The sequence below is a fragment of the Harpegnathos saltator genome, unplaced genomic scaffold, assembly GCF_003227715.2.
Source record: "Harpegnathos saltator strain DR-91 unplaced genomic scaffold, Hsal_v8.6 scaffold417, whole genome shotgun sequence".
Taxonomy (NCBI): domain Eukaryota; kingdom Metazoa; phylum Arthropoda; class Insecta; order Hymenoptera; family Formicidae; genus Harpegnathos; species Harpegnathos saltator.
The window spans coordinates 79,659-97,043 of NW_020230225.1; the positions used below are offsets into that span (position 1 = coordinate 79,659).

General features: G+C 34.3%; 2 protein-coding genes across 4 annotated transcripts; both read right to left on the reverse strand.

Annotated features, from left to right (window-relative positions):
- Nucleotides 1-9,174: 9,174 nt before the first annotated feature.
- On the reverse strand, nt 9,175-14,948 carry LOC109504119 (uncharacterized). 3 transcript variants are annotated; one of them, XR_003113347.1, is made up of 5 exons: nt 10,091-10,294; nt 9,791-9,985; nt 9,655-9,712; nt 9,382-9,469; nt 9,175-9,304 (listed from the first exon to the last, which is right to left on the reverse strand). XR_003113347.1 is itself a non-coding variant. In XM_025301425.1 (5 exons), exons 1-4 carry the CDS (start codon nt 14,755-14,757, stop codon nt 9,398-9,400), a joined length of 651 nt encoding a protein of 216 aa, XP_025157210.1. In that variant the 5' UTR covers nt 14,758-14,948; the 3' UTR covers nt 9,175-9,304; nt 9,382-9,397. The 3 variants fall into 3 exon arrangements, 2 of the variants coding, with proteins under 2 accessions (XP_025157210.1, XP_025157209.1); XM_025301425.1 differs by lacking the exon at nt 10,091-10,294 and adding exons at nt 13,590-13,712; nt 14,674-14,948 and having other exon boundaries at nt 9,382-9,712; nt 9,791-9,919; XM_025301424.1 differs by having other exon boundaries at nt 9,382-9,712.
- Nucleotides 14,777-16,521, reverse strand: LOC112589175 (THAP domain-containing protein 1-like). Its single transcript, XM_025301415.1, has 3 exons — nt 16,358-16,521; nt 14,901-15,269; nt 14,777-14,790 (listed from the first exon to the last, which is right to left on the reverse strand). The coding sequence occupies exons 1-3, from the start codon at nt 16,479-16,481 to the stop codon at nt 14,777-14,779; spliced, it is 507 nt and encodes a 168-aa protein (XP_025157200.1). The 5' UTR covers nt 16,482-16,521.
- Nucleotides 16,522-17,385: the final 864 nt, after the last annotated feature.

Genomic DNA, 17,385 nt, shown 5'->3' on the forward strand with positions numbered 1-17,385 from the left:
CTCCGCCTGTATCAAATGTCTATGTGCTTACTGCGGTCGCCCTCCGCTCTCTACGCGCTCGTTGGCTCACATGTTTTAATTAATAACTCGATAACTATTGCCAATTTGACATTATGGTACATGACTTTTCTTCTCGGCTACAGCCAATCTATCTCCAACTTTCGTCTGCATGATCAGCTATCAAACACTCTGTATATGTTATTATGTATACAGGGTGTTTGATAGCTGATCATGCAGACGAAAGTTGGAGATAGATTGAGTGTAGCCGAGAAGAAAAGTCATGTACCATAATGTCAAATTGGCAATAGTTATCGAGTTATTAATTAAAACATGTGAGCCAACGAGCGCGTAGAGAGCGGAGGGCGACAGCAGTAAGCACATAGACATTTGATACAGGCGGAGTCAGCGAGTGGCGGTAGGCGAGCGCACGCGGCGAGAGGCAACGTAAACAACAAGAGGCGAACGCGCGCGACGAGGAGCGAGCGAGCGCAAGCGACAAGAGGCGAACGAGCGCGACGAAGAGCGAGTGAGCGCGAACGACGAGGAGCGAGCGAGCTATAAGGAAAAGCTGTAAAGAAAAAGCTCGCTCGCTCTTCATCGCGCGCGATCGCCTCTCGTCATTTACGTTGTCCCTCGCCGCGTGCGCTTGTCTACCGCCACTCACTGATTCCGCCTGTATCAAATGTCTACGTGCTTACTGCGGCCGTCCTCCGCTCTCTACGCGCTCGTTGGCTCACATGTTTTAATTAATAACTCGGTAACTATTGTCAATTTGACATTATGGTACATGACTTTTCTTCTCGGCTACACCCAATCTATCTCCAACTTTCGTCTGCATGATCAGCTATCAAACACCCTGTATATATATACACTCAAACGCAAAAAACCCGGTACACTAAAAATTTGGGAAAAAATTACAAAATTTCAAATGATCATAACTTGGTAAATAATGAAGATACAAATATGCGCAGAATTGCAAAATGAAGCTTGAAACGTCCTCTGTAAGAATATCTGAATGGCAATTATGCTCGGCCATTTTTTCAAAATGGCGGATGATAAAGTGAGAGGATGCAAAATTGATAATCAAAGGTCCGTGTTTGCGATGGTGCATGGTGTGCATCAGGTATCGCAGCGTAATGGGACCAAATGCACATGAAAGTATAGTGTTACGTCCTGCAGATTTAACTATCAAAATTGTCTTTCTTTCTCGCGGATTTATATTCTACTAATATAACTATAATAGAAATATATACATATATAAATATAAATTAGGAAACAGATCCATCTGGCGAACAGCCGTCGCGCCAAATGAAAGGCGATTCGGGAAAATTCCATAACAGGAAACAGTGCCCTATTGTAAAAATCTACGTCTTCGTTTAAAGTTTATATCTGGGTAGTGTTCGCCAAGTGTGTCCGTCGTCCTAGCTATAAAAATTTGAAACTCCGCGCTAACAAACCTTCAGTAAAACAAAGCAACACAGAGCATTCCTGCTCTAAAACTTGAAACTTACATCTTCCCAATCCAAAACCATATGTGCCCTATCAGTCAACCAACAAAGCTTACTTCACTGATAGTCGTAAAATCTGATCTCAGCCTTTGATTTACGGCATTTTGATTTTTCCAGCCGGCCACTTGTATACATTTCTCTATCTCAAGAATCCACCACCTCCACGCTTGTCGCGCCTAATTCATTCAACCAATCATATCATATCCACCTAAAACTATGAGACACCCACGCTCCACCCTTTAGCCCTTCCATATTCATATCTCCAAAAACTAACTGTCTCCTCCCACGATGTCTTTTAACTTCGCTAATGGCTGAGACCTTTTTCCCACTAAGACCAATTCACCCCTTCCTCAAAGGCCATCTCTCTACCCACCCTGATAGCTTCTACCTCCGATTATCACTATAAAAACCGCGGTAATCCGCCTCCGCGACACTACTTCTACTTCTACTACTACTTCTATTCTGAGAGACAGGAAAAAGAGCAGATTCACATTCACTTAGATTCTAGATTCAAAAGTCAGACCTGTAAAAACGCGTCCTTAGACTCAAATTCGTCTTCGGTTTTGTTTCGGCACTACACATACTCTTACGTCCTCTGTCTTATTTTTTTTTTTTGGGGACAAAAATAAAAATTTAGAATCAGTGCTATTGTGCCATAATTGGACAATTGGAAGGTAGTCGCACAACCCATCCCAACCTATAGAGCAGGAGCCGCCTATCAACCGTTATATCTTGTTCATTTCTCGCATCCCAGGAATCACCAGTAAGTTACATTTTCTTTGCTTACTAACTCTTTACTTATATTCCTTCCTTTTTTTTTTATTATTTCCTCCTTCTTTCACTTCTCATACACACACACATACACACAATATCATTCAAGTAAATTGTAATAAACCGCGCCGCATAACTTTCTGTTGTCACTCTTATTTTAATAAATTTGGTATTAATTTATTTCCATCAGTTAATTTCAAAATCACCCCACCCTTCCAACAGTCAACTCATGGTCCTATCCCCGGTAAAGGGATTCGCGTCCCTGACCGAAAAACGGACCGCTCGTCGTACGTCGGTGCCCGAGTAAAGGGACCCGTCGGGTCCCTGACCCGTCCACTGACACGCGTGTACGAACGAGGTTCGCCTTACTCGCGAACGAAAAGGTTGCGTTCCCCCTCTAGGACGTAACATACCAAAATTTTGGGGGCTCGTCCGGGATGATAAGAGTGACTGTTGAAAAGGGGTATGAATACACGGTCTAAATCTGATAAAGACGAGGTGGAAAAAACTTTCCGCGGAGCTGTCGAGAATACACCACTTCGTCGTCCTCGCGAGTTAGAATCATCGGAACAACCTCAACATACATCTACACCATTCGTGCCACACAACCAACAAACTACCACTAATACCACTGAAACATTTCCTGCTCCTACATCTGACGTCGATACTTCAACTATCCGGAAAATTTTGAGTGATAGCCCACTTTCTCTCAGCGCATTTGGTATAACTCATTCACCTCAAAGAACTAATAAACCCCCGAGTCCTATCGCAGAAGTATCTGTCGAAGAAACTAGTTTTTGCGCTGAACCTACGCGATATAAATCTTTTGATAATTCCTTATATTCTTTCCGTCTGGTTGTCACAGAAAGTGAAATAGACCCCAGCAGTAAACTTACGGTAAAAGATCTTACGGAACAAGGCAATCATAGAGAACAATCTAATTTAGAACTTATTACAACCACAGAAACCATGAACGATAACGTAGTAAAAGCAGCGGTCAAGCACATAAATAATGTGCTTGACCGCTTCTTTTCCTAACAAGAAAGTCGCGCGGAATCTTCTGAGGGTATATATCGTGTGCCCGGTTATCCCGGTTAATGCTATTTGGTCCTCGTCGATCAGGGTTTTACCCTTGATATTTCGTAATTTAATAAAACTTATTGCGAAGCCGGTATCGAGCAGAAATGGTGTTTTCTCTTTTTTGAACTGTTTCACTGTTAAGTAGAGTAGTTCTAATCCCGTTTCTTTTTTATTATTATTGTTTCGAGATTGTAATTGGTTTATAGGATACGCGCGGGCGGGTTTGCGTCGTTTGCGTTCTTCGTCGCGGTCGCTGTCCTCGTCGCTTTGCATATTTCTTGCGAGGCTAATTTTTTCCTCGCGGAGCTGCACCGTTCGCGGGCTCGGATTTCGCGTTTTTGCAGTGTCTGTGGTGTGGGCGGGCGTCGTCCTCCCGTGGAGGTTTCCTCACGGTTATGTCCCGATTTGTCGCAGAATGTGCAATGTTTAAGAACATTGTTTACACACGCGTTGCCCTCTGGTTCAGGCAGTGAGAACCGAGTCCCATATCGGCTGCTGCGGCATTCTCGCCCGGTGTGCCCCAGCTTTCTGCACTTTAAACATTTTAACGCGGACGATTCTCGCGCGGGCATACTATTTGCGTATCTGCGATATCGCGTGGTCATCGCGATATCATTTGGGCGACTATTGCCACTTCCTGCCCCTTTTACTCGTTCTTCTTCGACGGCTTCCGTTATTGTGTCTGCCAATGTAGCGGGGGCGCGAGAGCGTACTATTGTTTGTAGCTTTTCATTCAATCCTAATTAATAGTTTATAAGTGCTTGTTGTTTGATGCACTGATATATGGTACTCTTTTCGTGTTCTGAATATTCGTTGCCTTCGGTGGTTGCCGTGAATAATTCGGTCGCTAATTTTTCTATTCGCTTACCGAAGGCGCGTGCTTCTTCCCCCGGTTGCTGGCGTGCGTACTTAAACTCGCGTTGTAATCGCGTACTGGACTTTTTTCTCGCGTAACATTCTTCTAACATATTTTTTAACGAGGCGTAGTTGCGTGGATCTCTATTTTTTATTTCGACCAAAGCGATTCCTTTTAGTTTTGTGCAAATTATTGTCCGTACTAATTCAACTTCATCTGCAGGGTGTATTATCTCGAATGCGTAGTCACACGCAGTGAGGTATTCCATTAATCTTTCCTCGTTTGATCCATCGAAAAGTGGAATATGGTCTTTTGCTTCGCGCAGCCTAGCGTAATTCTCTGGATTACGGCCGACGTTATCTATCTCTTGTAGTCTGTTATAGGAATCTCGCTCGTATGGTTCTACTGGCGCGGCGTCGGTGAGAGCTATTCCGACGTTTCTTCGCGCGAGTATTTGCACTGTCGTGGCGGACGTATTTTTTAGATCCTCTATGCCTTCGATTATCATTTCAAGCAAACAATCGATCCGCATCTATCCCTAAACTTCCTGTTATTGGTCGGTTCTGATTCGACTGAATGTTTTCAAATTGCGGCGCGGATTTCTCACGGGCTTGTTGTGTCCTGTCGATTGGTGTTGTTGTCAACGTTCTCCGCATTTTGACTATTTCTTTATCAATCGCGTAACACATTTCCCAGTTTCCTATGATTTCTGCGGACGTACCCGGTGGTGGTGTGACAGACATTCTGTCCTCGCTAAATATTTGATTTGGATCGAAAATATCACTATCTTACGACAATATGGAGAAGTTTCCTCTGAGGGAGAGATTACTAGGCATTCGGCTGATTATTAGCCTCGCACTCTTATGTTTTATTTCTGACGCTTTTGCTTGCTCGCACTCGTCGGTAGTTATGAGGGAAGCATCGGACGCACTTTTCGCTTTGTCAAATTGTGTGACTCTATTTGCTTGGTCGGGTAAATCAAATTCTTCCTCAAAAGAATAATAATATTCCAGGTTTTCCTGAATGCGTTCCGCGATATCTTGTACGGCTGATCCCACCGCTGCCACCAATTTTGTTGCGGAATCCGTATGAGGCAGTGATGAAAGAGGTGTTTAATAAAACTTAGTTTTATTTTGGAAAGGAGTCTCTTACTGACTTAACCCTTTGCTAGCGCGTTTACAAAATATAGTCTTAGAGATAGATACGTCTGGTTCGGTCGGCCGGTGGTCTGGCTGTGCCTCCCTTCGGTAACAGAAGTCGATTTATAGACTCGTCGCCGAAGGAATTTTGCAAATCTGGCGGAAGCATCGCGCTGTTTCCGATCTTTGTCCATGCAGACAGTGCATTATTTGCCTGTTGCCTGTTTTTGGACATTTTTGGACTTTGTCCTGTATGGCGTGATGCTTACCTTGCAACACGTGCGGCATAGGTGTAGCGGAAGTGCTTCGCATAACACCTTCGCCAATATAATTAGTGCCTATTAATTATAAGTAATTCGTTAATGTCCTGCTTAGGGCATGACACTACAGATGGCTTTAGCAGTAAGTAGTAGTCGAAATAAATAGATCATAGACGTCATGCAATAAACTTGGGAATCTGTCAACATAACCCCATAGAAACATTAGTCGATTTGTGTCTGCATCATAAAGTTATTCTCGATTGAAAATGTCAGTTTACAAGCCAAATTCTCGTCATTTGCGAGAGGTTTTAATTTTCTACTTTAATATGAAGAAATCTGCGACTGAGATTCATCGAATGCTCTCAAATACTTATGGTGAGGCTACTATTAGTGAAAGAACGTGTCGTAAGTGGTTTCAACGCTTCAAGAACGGTGATTTTCACGTCGAAGACCGGCATAGTGGTGGAAGAGAGAAGGTTTTCGAAGATGCAGAAATGGAGGCATTGCTTAATGAAGACTCGTGTCAAAGTCAAGAAGAATTGGCACGATCATTGGGAGTGTAGGATTAGGTTTGCGAGCATATAAGTAAGTTTGAATAACGCGGCAAAATGCGGCGAGCCGCGGCCAGAGCGGCGCCCGATAACACAACATTAGGGTAAGCAGCGCCAGTGAGGTGGCGCGAGAAGCGGAAGTCGGGAGTAGCGAAAAGGACGCGAAGAAAGAACGAAGCTAAGAAAGAGAGTAGGAAATGTGTGATTTTGCAAGCCGATCTTTACACCCGCCTCGTGTATTCTTATTGTAACCCAACCCAATAAACTCATACATACCCTAGAAACGAGTAATAAGGAAAGTTATTTCTACAGGAGTGACTCAACAAGCAATTTCAAAACACCTCAAAGACATGGGAATGATTCAGAAGCAAAGAATTTGGGTGCTGTATGAGTTGAAACCGAGAGATGTTGAACGGCGTTTGTTTGCTTGTGAACAGTTGCTTGAAAGGCAAAGACGGAAGGGACTTTTGCATTGCATTGTGACTGGGGACGAAAAATGGGTTCATTACGATAACCCCAGAGCGGGGTATTACGATAAGCGCAAAAATTCATAGGCATGCTTCCACGTCCCGGCCATGCTTCCACGTCGATGGCCAAACCGAATATTCACGGCTCTCAAGGTCATGCTCTGTATTTGGTGGGACCAGCTCGGCGTAGTGTATTATGAGCTGTTAAAACCGACTGAAACAATCACAGGCGATCGTTATCGAATGCAATTAATGCGTTTGAGCCGAACATTGAAAGACAAACGGCCGCAATACAACGAAAGACACGATAAAGTGATTTTGCAACATGACAATGCTCGACCCCATGTTGCGAAAGTGGTCAAGACTTGGAAACGTTGAAGTGGGGTCCTACTCCACCCGCCGTATTCTCCAGACATTGCTCTCTCTGACTATTACTTGTTTCGATCAATGGTACACGGCCTGATTGACCAGCACTTCCGGTCTTATGAAGAAGTAAGAAATTGGATCGATTCGTGGATCGATTCGTGGATCGTTTCAAAAGATGACCAGTTTTTTGAACGCGGGATTCGTACGCCGACCGAAAGATGGGAGAAAGTAGTGGCCAGCGATGGACAATACTTTGAATCATAAATGTATAACCAGTTTTTTACAATAAAACCTCGAATTTCGGAAAAAAACGGCGGGAGCAAAGTTGTACACTTAATATTAATATTATTAACAATAAACAATTTATAATTAAATTTAAAATTATTAAAAGATCATATTGAATAATCTCATTCATTTAAATCTAAACAAGCTTTATAATTTAAGGGGATGGTGAACGCGAAAACTTTATCGACAGGGAACTGTCAAAATTTGATATTTTTTCTGCAAAGTTTACATCGTCTTAAATGCTTCAGAATTAAATATACTTTTACACGATGAAAGTATGTACAAAAATTAATTGGAGCATCACTCAATATGCGACGAAAGCGATAAAAAATTTTTAAATTAAAATATCGAATTGATAGTTAGCATAGTTAGTTAGAATAGATAGTTAATATTTATCTACTACAAAAGTTTTGCAGCTTGTATGTACTGAAACTCTGGATGTTCCAATGAGGAAAAATTTACAAATCATTTCTAACAACTCAAAATTTAGGTAGGAAACCTAAAACGATACGAAAACTTTGCAGAAAAATTTTTAATATATGCGGTTAGGTCTTCCGATAAATATGATAATGCAGAGCAGAAAAATAATTCACGACTGTCCTCATAGCCAGCGCTGCAATTTTCCCACAAATGTGATAACGAATACTCCGAATGTATCCTAAGTTTATACATATAAATATATATTGCAATATATAAACAAAATTTCTGGCAATTGTGTAAAGATTACATTGCAGTGGATGCACCGAATTAAAAATCTTGTCATACAATGAATATTCCTGCCAAAATAAAGCGGAGTAATATAAATCGACCTAAAAAACGATGGGGAATTATTGCGAATAGAACATCGACTTCTTTCTGCCAGGTTTACGTCGCACTGGCCGCACGGAATTGAAAACGCTTTCGTACAATGAATATTCCTGCTAAAATAAAGCGAAGTAATTCATGTCATCCGAGAAAAAGGATGGGAAACTATTGCGAATAGAACACTGACTTCTTTCTGCGAAGTTTATGTCGCACTGGAAGTACGGAATTGGAAACGCTTTCGTACAGTGAATATTTATATGAAAATAAATAGGAGTAACAAAAAAACGTCTTTAAAAATGATGAAGAACTATTGCGATAAGACACCGACTCTTTCTTGCAAAGTTTACGTCGCATTGGCTGCGCCGAATTGAAAATCCTTTTTATAAGGGTGAAGTACATGGAAATATGAAATGAAGTATTGTTCGATATGAAATAAATATTCTATGTCAGCCTAAAATAAACAATACGTAATTGAAAATTTTACTTTTATATACGTATATATATATATATTACATTTATTTAAAATAAAATTAAGTAAAAATATTACAAATAAGAAAAAACGTAAAATTTATTAATATGAACGAAATGAAAAACAATGATATTATATGTATAAGTGGATTAATTATTATATGCAATTAAACAGTTTGAGTTCTTCAATGTTTTAATGTATCTTGATAAATATTACTTATAGTTGTGGCATCGTTCTTCGCATTTCTGTCATCGTCAATAACGGAATGAAGCCTATACAAGATGAAAGGAGCATTAATAATGAAAGAAGTAAATGGAAAATAGACAAATATATATCAGATAAGTAGCAAATATTTTCATGAAAGAAAAGATTATGTATGTATGTGCTATCTGTAATTGTAGATGTTGTTGGACCGATTCTTTTCTTTGATTAATTTTTTTGTTCCAGCTTCCCAGCTAACCAGGAGTGCTTGTAAAATGTCAATAGCCAGAGGAACAATAAGGAAAATTAAAAGAAGAATAAGAAGTATATTATTAAAGTATTTATTAAATAATCTCTTTTTTTCTAACTAATTCAGATAATGAATATAATATTAATAAAATATCTAAATTTTTAGTATCTTGGATTTTATACCAAATTGTTTGAATTTCATTTTCCCTCTGTTTTAATATATAATGCTCTGATCTCGCCCAGAAGTTTGGATGTTTCAGTTTACTTCGAATGTCTTTTTGGTGTTCAATTAGATTAGCTATAAATAATATTAAATTATAAGAACAGTAAAAATAATGAAAAAACAGTGTTTACAATAGAGCATTTACAATATACCTAAAAATTCAACTATTTATGAATGTTGCTTTAGGCTTTCTCGTAATTCTCGGTTGTGCCTGTCAGAAATATTGTTCGTTCTGTGTAACTGTTGAAAAACACAAAATGAACGAGGTTTGAAGCTATTTAACCATGTCTCTCTATAATAATGAAAAAATGATCGAAGATATTTGCAATCATTAAATATTATTTTATAAATAATTTCGAAGGCTCCTTCTATTAAATCTTCCGGCAAAAAAGCCAAAGATATCAATAGTTTTAATGCGCCCCAACCTGATTCCTTTTTGTCGCCTTTTAGGATGTTGTGCTTCTTAGCATTATGTATTAAGGCCTGTAATAAGAAAGTGGTATAAGGAAAATTGACATGTATTTCATGTTTATTGTTTTGTACATAGTTATCTTTTATTACCTGACTATAATGAAAGAAGCAGCCAATGACTTTAGCTCTGGGAAAAATCGTTTGTAATGCCTTTCGCTCGGCTTTTTCAAAATCTGATATTATAATTTCTGGTGCTAATTTAATTACGTGGATGACTTTCTGTAAAACATTTAAATAATCATCAAAAGTGCGTCCTTCCATTATAGTGTAAACAATTGGAAATGTCTGAAATTTAAGAACAATTTAATTTACTCATTTATTTACATAGAATGATTTTGCAGGAAAATCAACTAATTATTAAATGAAGAAATAAATTAATTGTTTGCTTACCTTATTATCATATCTAATTATAATTGTCCACAATTGACAATTATTTTCTTGAATTTGAGGAACTGTCTTAAATGTTCCATCCACAAAAATGGTTAGTTTGTCATTAATTATTGACATAACTGACTGCACTAAAACCTTATCAATGAAAATAATCGCTTTGGTATTTTTTCCTTTCATTACAAAATCAGCAATAAAAGAATCAGTTGTTTCTATTTTTAATAATTCTTTCCAATTTTCTTTATTTAAACAATATGTTAAATCATTTAAATTTTTTGAAATATTTCGAATACATTTTTTTTATGTCTTTCAATTGATTTTTCTAAATTACCAATTTTTGTCTAATAAATGGTCGTATCTAGATATAAATAAACAAATTACAATTACAATTACAAATATAAAAATTACAATTATAAATAATAGGTACTCATCTTCATTAATAACATTTATTTGTTGTTTTCTATTTTATTGTTTTATACTCACTTCGAAATAATTCTTTTCTTTATTAATCTACATGATTCGAATGCACATGATGCTTCAATTTCTTTACTAATCTCACATAATTGAAATATAGGTTTTTCATGCTCATGTTTTCCACTAACAATATAATTATCACTTACAATTTTTAATTTTGCTTTACATTGCACTTTATTTTTACGAAAACTACATTTATAATATCTATGAAAAAATCATTCATAATTAAATACATCAAATATATGAAATAAATCTAATACGTAAATACATCAAATTATTCATAAGTAAATACATCAATACATCAAATACTGATACGCTTCTGTGCTGATTACGTAAATTAATAAAAAATTATCTTCTGAATAATTTTTACAAAACTATATAATGAATTAAATAAAAATTTAGATAGATTCTCAAAAATTAATAACTGTGATTCAAAAGAAGATAATATATACGATTAAACAATTATTAAATTATAAGCTGTTTTTCTATTCATAAATCAGATTTTTTATGGCATAATAATTTAATGAAATAATTTTATTCTGTTTAAGAAATCTGCTTACATTGTATCCCTATAGGATTTTTTATAATGGAAATAATATCCCTCGTATTCTAATTTTGGATGTTGTGTTCTTTTATTGCACTCAGTATTGCACTTCTTTTTTTCTATCATCTCGAAATATAATATAAGATAATAACAGTACAATAAACAATGGCATTCACCACAATACCACTGTAAGAGTGCAAAAAGATAATCGGAAAAAGTGACAATCGGGAAAAACAAAATCATAATGAAGCGCAATATTTGATTTCGAAAAAGTTGAAAAATATTACAGACTTCTTCACCGCATCACAGAAATTTAAAATAAAAATCATAAAAGAAAGAGTTTTAAAGAAACGATTAGTAAGAAACGATGAAAAAAATGATGAAGACAATCTGCTATTTATAATTTGTAATATAATTTATAATATATAATATAATTATAATTTATAATATATATATTATATATATATACAGGGTGCACGATTTATCTGAAGACATTGAAATATCTCGAGAACTATGCATTGGATAAAAAAAAGTGGTCAATGAAAGTTGTTAGTCTCGAAGGGGGACATCCAATGATACCAAACTTGACCTCCCACCCCACCCCCTGGGGGTGGGGGTTGGGGGCAACTTTGAAATCTTAAATGGAAACCCCCATTTTTTATTGCAGATACGGATTCTACGCCACAAAATACGTAAATTTTGTCCGAAACTTTTTTTTTATTCGTGATAGATGGCGCTGTAATCGCAAAAAATTATATTTTCTGCAATTCTCCAGAAATGATCATTGGATTGAGAAATAAAAAATACCTGTTCAATATTCTTAAAGAACATAATAAAAGTTATTCCCCTCCCATCCTCTCGAGGTAGAGTGGGTGGTAACGTTCAAATCTCAAATGGGGACCCACATTTTTCATTGCAGAATTAGATTGTACGTGAAATTTTTATTGAAACAATTTTTTTGATTCGTGATAGATAGCATTGCACTGCCTTTTATAATAAGTCGTAGTTCGCCATACACCCACAGTGGGTACAATAGTACGCCGTAATAATTCATTTATTGCTGCGACATTGTTAGTTCCTTGATCACATACATTTGCAACAATGTGGAAGCCTGTTTTTTTTATTTTTTGAATATGTTCCCTAATGCATCGAATTAATTGTGCGGTATTAGTTACTTTATTACAAAAATTAAAAGATATTGGTATTTTCCAAGATGAATTTATTCCTTTTAACATAAAAACTAAAACATGATCCACGATTTTTTGCGTTCGGTTATTGCCCCAATCCTCAAATCCACATATGATATCCTTTCGAATATCATAAGTAAATTTAGGTTGTATTGATACCTCGTCCCAAATAAGGATACACACTTTCTCCTTCATTGACATGTTTAAAGCTATGCTTTTCAAATGTCTCAGAATGAAAGGGTTCAATCCTGGGAACAAAGGTATTCTGTGCAAAACCGATTGTAAAGTTTGAATACTCGGTATTTCTTTAAAAATTGATCGTAAAGATAAGTAAGCACGCTTCCCCATTGTCTTGTACATTGTTAAAGCAAATGCTTTTTCTTTTGCATTGTAGCATTGACCTTGTAAAATATTAAAAATTATTAATTCCCAAAAATTTTTCTGCTTGTACATACATATGCAAAAAACCAAACAATGTAAATATTTTGTATTATATAAAGTAGATATTAGTAGTTATGAAACACACACACATAAGCATTAATATACATACATTAATGTTTCTTTGTATATATGCATTTATTTGTTTATATATATATATAGAGAGAGAGAGAGAGAGACAGTAGCAAAGAAGATATATATATATACATCGGTCATATGTTAAATCGATATGTATCGATATGTATAAATTAATCGGTACATTCTCTCAGACTTTACAGATTGCTTTATCCTTGATTCTTATTCTGATCTTTATTTAGACCTACAACTTTTTGGTAAAACGGACTCGGAACTATCGCGATGAAGCGATGATATTTGAAGTCGGTATCATGACTGTCTTAGCATTACTAAGTCAGCACTTGTTCACCGACCTATCTCCGCTCCTTATGCACACATATATACACATATAATGCATATTATTGTCCCAATCCTCACACATATGATGCACATCATTGTCACAATTATCACACTCATATAATATTCTTTCAAATATTATAGATAAGTGTTTTGTATCTTTATTCAAATAAGGAGATATACACTTTTATTCCAAATAGTATTTAAATTGTAAACTCTTTATCAAAATCCACAAGAAATAATAATATAACACACAGGCAATTAATGTTATTAATTTTCCTTTTTGTATTCAGTAATCGATATGATAGTTTCAAAAGCAAATTTGAAAAATTATTTTTTATCAAAGCCAAAGAATGAGATATGTATATATAGAGAGCAGGCATAGAAATAAAATGTCTTCCTCAAGCCAGAACCAAACACAAAAAAAAATGCATGCACTTACGCATACCACAGTGTCATTTCTGTTTATATGTTGAGTGAGTATACAACTATCTGCTGTCTTTCTTTTTTTCTTTACATCATTATCTTCTCTCTTTGAAGATATACTGTCAGACAGTACTGCTCCTAATACCTGTATATAGGGATCTTAAAAAGTCTCAAACAAAAATTTTTCTAATTATTTGCTTATAATACTCTTGAACAATTCTATTACTAAACTCTCTTATAAAATCATAACTGCTATCTAAGATAATATTCAATACATTAATTACTGAAATATATAAATTTCTTCTTCAATATATTTATATATATATTATATATATATTAAATATATTAATTTCTTACAAGACAATTATTGTTAATTGTCTCTTCTTCCAAATATAATTCTTCTATTTCTTATTATATATCTATTTACATAATTATTAATTAATTTCTTGCTATGTGCAATTATATACCAACATTTATAAAATAATATAGAAATATTATTGTTAATATATAACTAATTTTACTATATTTTAATATTACTTATATTACTTTTTCAACATGTTCATAATTAAAAAATGTATTTTTTTAAACATATCTGAAATGTATAAACTATATAGTTTAAATATTTATTTTGATTTTTAAATAAATTTTATGTGTACATCTATATTTCTGTTTACAGAATTTATTTACTAAATTATAAATTTATTTTAACCAATAATTGTTTTCAATGTCAGTTTCATTTATGTAATTTTTTAAAACAAAATAATTAATCATTAAGTAAAATAATTTCAATATCATGTAGAACAGAATATCATGTAATATTTGTCATGGAAATATTGGATAAATGTAAAAGTTTGTGCTCAATTTCCAAATAAAGCTTTAATGAGCACTCATTCAATACGAAAAGATTTTATAGATTCTTTAAATTATACATTTTTTTTTCAGAATTTAGTACAAAAATTTAGTACAAAATAAAAATATATATATATTACAAAATATAGATATTTAATAAAATATATACTTATAAAAAAAATATATATATATTTATATATATATATACATATATATTTATAAGAATAAAAAAATAATATAAAAATCTAAACTCAAACCTCTGGTTTTCTCTTTAAATTTTTTCTTATTATTTCGAAGAAAGTCTTCTGTATGTCAGTTGCATCGGTCAGATCATCCCACATATTTCTATTGCGTAATTCCTTAATCTTCCTTTTCTGTGATTCAATAATGACTTTCTTCTTGCGCAAGAGTACTTTCAAGTTTTTAATATTTTTTCTTATACTTTGGGATGATCGAAGGTTGTCTGAAACTTTGATTGACGTACTTGAGGAATCGACTAATAAGTTAGATTTTGCACTATTATTATCTATGTTATTTAAATTATTATCAATTAAATTACGATCAATTAAATTACTATCAATTACATTATTTTCAGTTAAATTATTATCAATGAAATTACAATAAGTTACATTAGTATCATTTTTTGTTGGAACATTACATTCTACATTTGGAATAAAACTTGTATTCATTATAATTCTAGGTTCTTCACTATCGTCATTTATTTCACTCGGTAAATATAAGGATGGAATAGCGTTACTTTTTAAAATTCGTCTTTGAGTATAATTATAAATACTATCATCTGAAAAATGAATAGTGCAAATTCTTAACTTATCTAATCTTTCCCTTTGTACACCTGTAACACATAAAACAGAGACTATATTTAAAACATATGCATTTATTTACATATATATATATATATATATATATATATATATAAATGCACAAACATATATCAAATAAATTTTAAAATTAATAAAATATACCCATGTAGCATTTAAGGTCATTATGTCACAAGCATTTATGTTACAATGAAGTCATATTAACATTATAATGACATGTGAATGTCCGCATTATCACAGACATGATGTCAGTGACATTACTATAAGGTGAAATTCCCACAGTGAATAACAGTGATGTCACAGTGATATCATGCCTGTGATTATGCGAACATTCACACGTCATTATAATGTGACTTCATTGTGACATAATGATCTTGAATGCTACAGGGTATATACGTAAGCATAGTCTGAAAAGTTCTCGACCTGACATATACATGGCATTAGAAACTGTCAAACTATAATTGTATTGGAAAATGGCATCCCTGATATAAACCCATGTAAAATTTTATTCGATTTGTCAAAGCATTCGAAGCAGCACCAGTTGAAAAAGCTTCGTGCAAGATAGGTGCCGCATTTGCTAACAATTGGCCATAAATGCATTCAAATGTGTATTTATCAAGCGTATTTGCATCATTTTAAGCAAAATAAAATGGATATTAAACATTGTTTCATAACTGTCGTTGAAACTTGGATCCACCACTGTACACCAGAGCAAAAAGGACCTTCCGGATTCACACTTTAATGATGGTATTGAATTATTGGAAAAACGTTGGAATAAATGTATTGAAGTTTCAGGAGATTATATTTAAAAATAAAATATTTTACGGCAAAAAAAATTTTCTTTAATTGTTAGGCCGAGAACTTTTCAGACTGTCCTTGTATATATATACATATATATATATAGAAAAGGAGAGAGAGAGAGAGAGAGAGAGAGAGAGAGAGAGAGAGAGAGAGAGAGAGAGAGAGAGAGAGAGAGAGAGAGAGGGAGAGAGGGAAAGAGGGAGAGAGGGAGAGAGGGAGAGAGGGGGAGAGAGAGAGAGAGAGAGAGAGAGGCAGAAGGAACAAAATAAACAAGCATATAGAAATATATATGTACACTTACCAATCAGGTCTGTTCTTTTTATTGCTGCAAGCCATATTTCTGTTCGTTGCACATCTTTTGGAAATTGGTGCCTTGGAATATTTTTATTTGATGTGCAATTGGGTACACAACATTTATGCACCATGTTTCTATAAATGTAGCTAAAATTTTAACTGTATTATAACTATAACTAATAACTGTAATAAATTATATAATAAATTGAAATGTAATATATATTATAATATGTAATATATAATATATATAATATATGTAATATATAATATATATAATAAATAATATATAAACTAATAATATATAATATAATATCTTATATAATAAGGATATATAAAATATTGTAATAAGTATATATATGCAATGAAATCAGTATTATTCACTAATAATAATTAAACACTATAAATCACTGAAACACTATCAATTAAACACTTAAACACTATAAATCACTTATACATTTAAACACTATAATTTACTATACAACTAAAAAAAAACACGTTATAATATATTACAAAATATTCACTACATAAACACAAATAGCACTAAAAAATTTGCGTTTAGCGTTAATTGCACTATGCTGCACTATGAATTGTTTAACCATAAACGGTGATAAACTGTCAAGGCAAAACAAGTCAAAATCAACTTATGTGCAAGGAGAAAAGAGAGGAAAAGAGAGGGATCGACTGTGCTGCCGCCTGGAGCACCGACCACTGAACTGAACTTCCGGAACCAAAACATACGGGGAGTTTGAACCCCCTGGTAAAATGTCGTGTAACCAGAGCAGGCAAACTGTCATGTTATAGACTGTGACATTAGAATGAGCGCCGCCGATAGACACGGGGGCGAACTAAATTTAATGGTGTCGTCTCGAGCGACAGTTTTCTTTAGACTATGTTATTTATATAGATTATGTCCATATTCTAAACTCTTTATTTTATTACTAAATTTGTTAAAAGCGTCTCTAAAAGTAACTTATATCGAATTAGAAGACATATTATATAAACCATTTTCTAAGACGTTTTTAACAACTAAAAGCA

What these genes read in the sequence shown, in the direction of transcription:
- LOC112589175 (XM_025301415.1), bottom strand. Translation starts at nt 16,481, where the DNA reads ATGGTGCATAAATGTTGTGTACCCAATTGCACATCAAATAAAAATATT. An exon ending in AAAAAGAACAGACCTGATTG is followed by an intron (nt 15,270 to 16,357) that starts GTAAGTGTACAT and finishes TATGTGTTACAG; the next exon opens with GTGTACAAAGGGAAAGATTA.
- LOC109504119 (XM_025301424.1), bottom strand. Translation starts at nt 10,267, where the DNA reads ATGAAAGGAAAAAATACCAAAGCGATTATTTTCATTGATAAGGTTTTA. An exon ending in TAATTAGATATGATAATAAG is followed by an intron (nt 9,986 to 10,090) that starts GTAAGCAAACAA and finishes CTTAAATTTCAG; the next exon opens with ACATTTCCAATTGTTTACAC. An exon ending in GCTTCTTTCATTATAGTCAG is followed by an intron (nt 9,713 to 9,790) that starts GTAATAAAAGAT and finishes TTCTTATTACAG; the next exon opens with GCCTTAATACATAATGCTAA.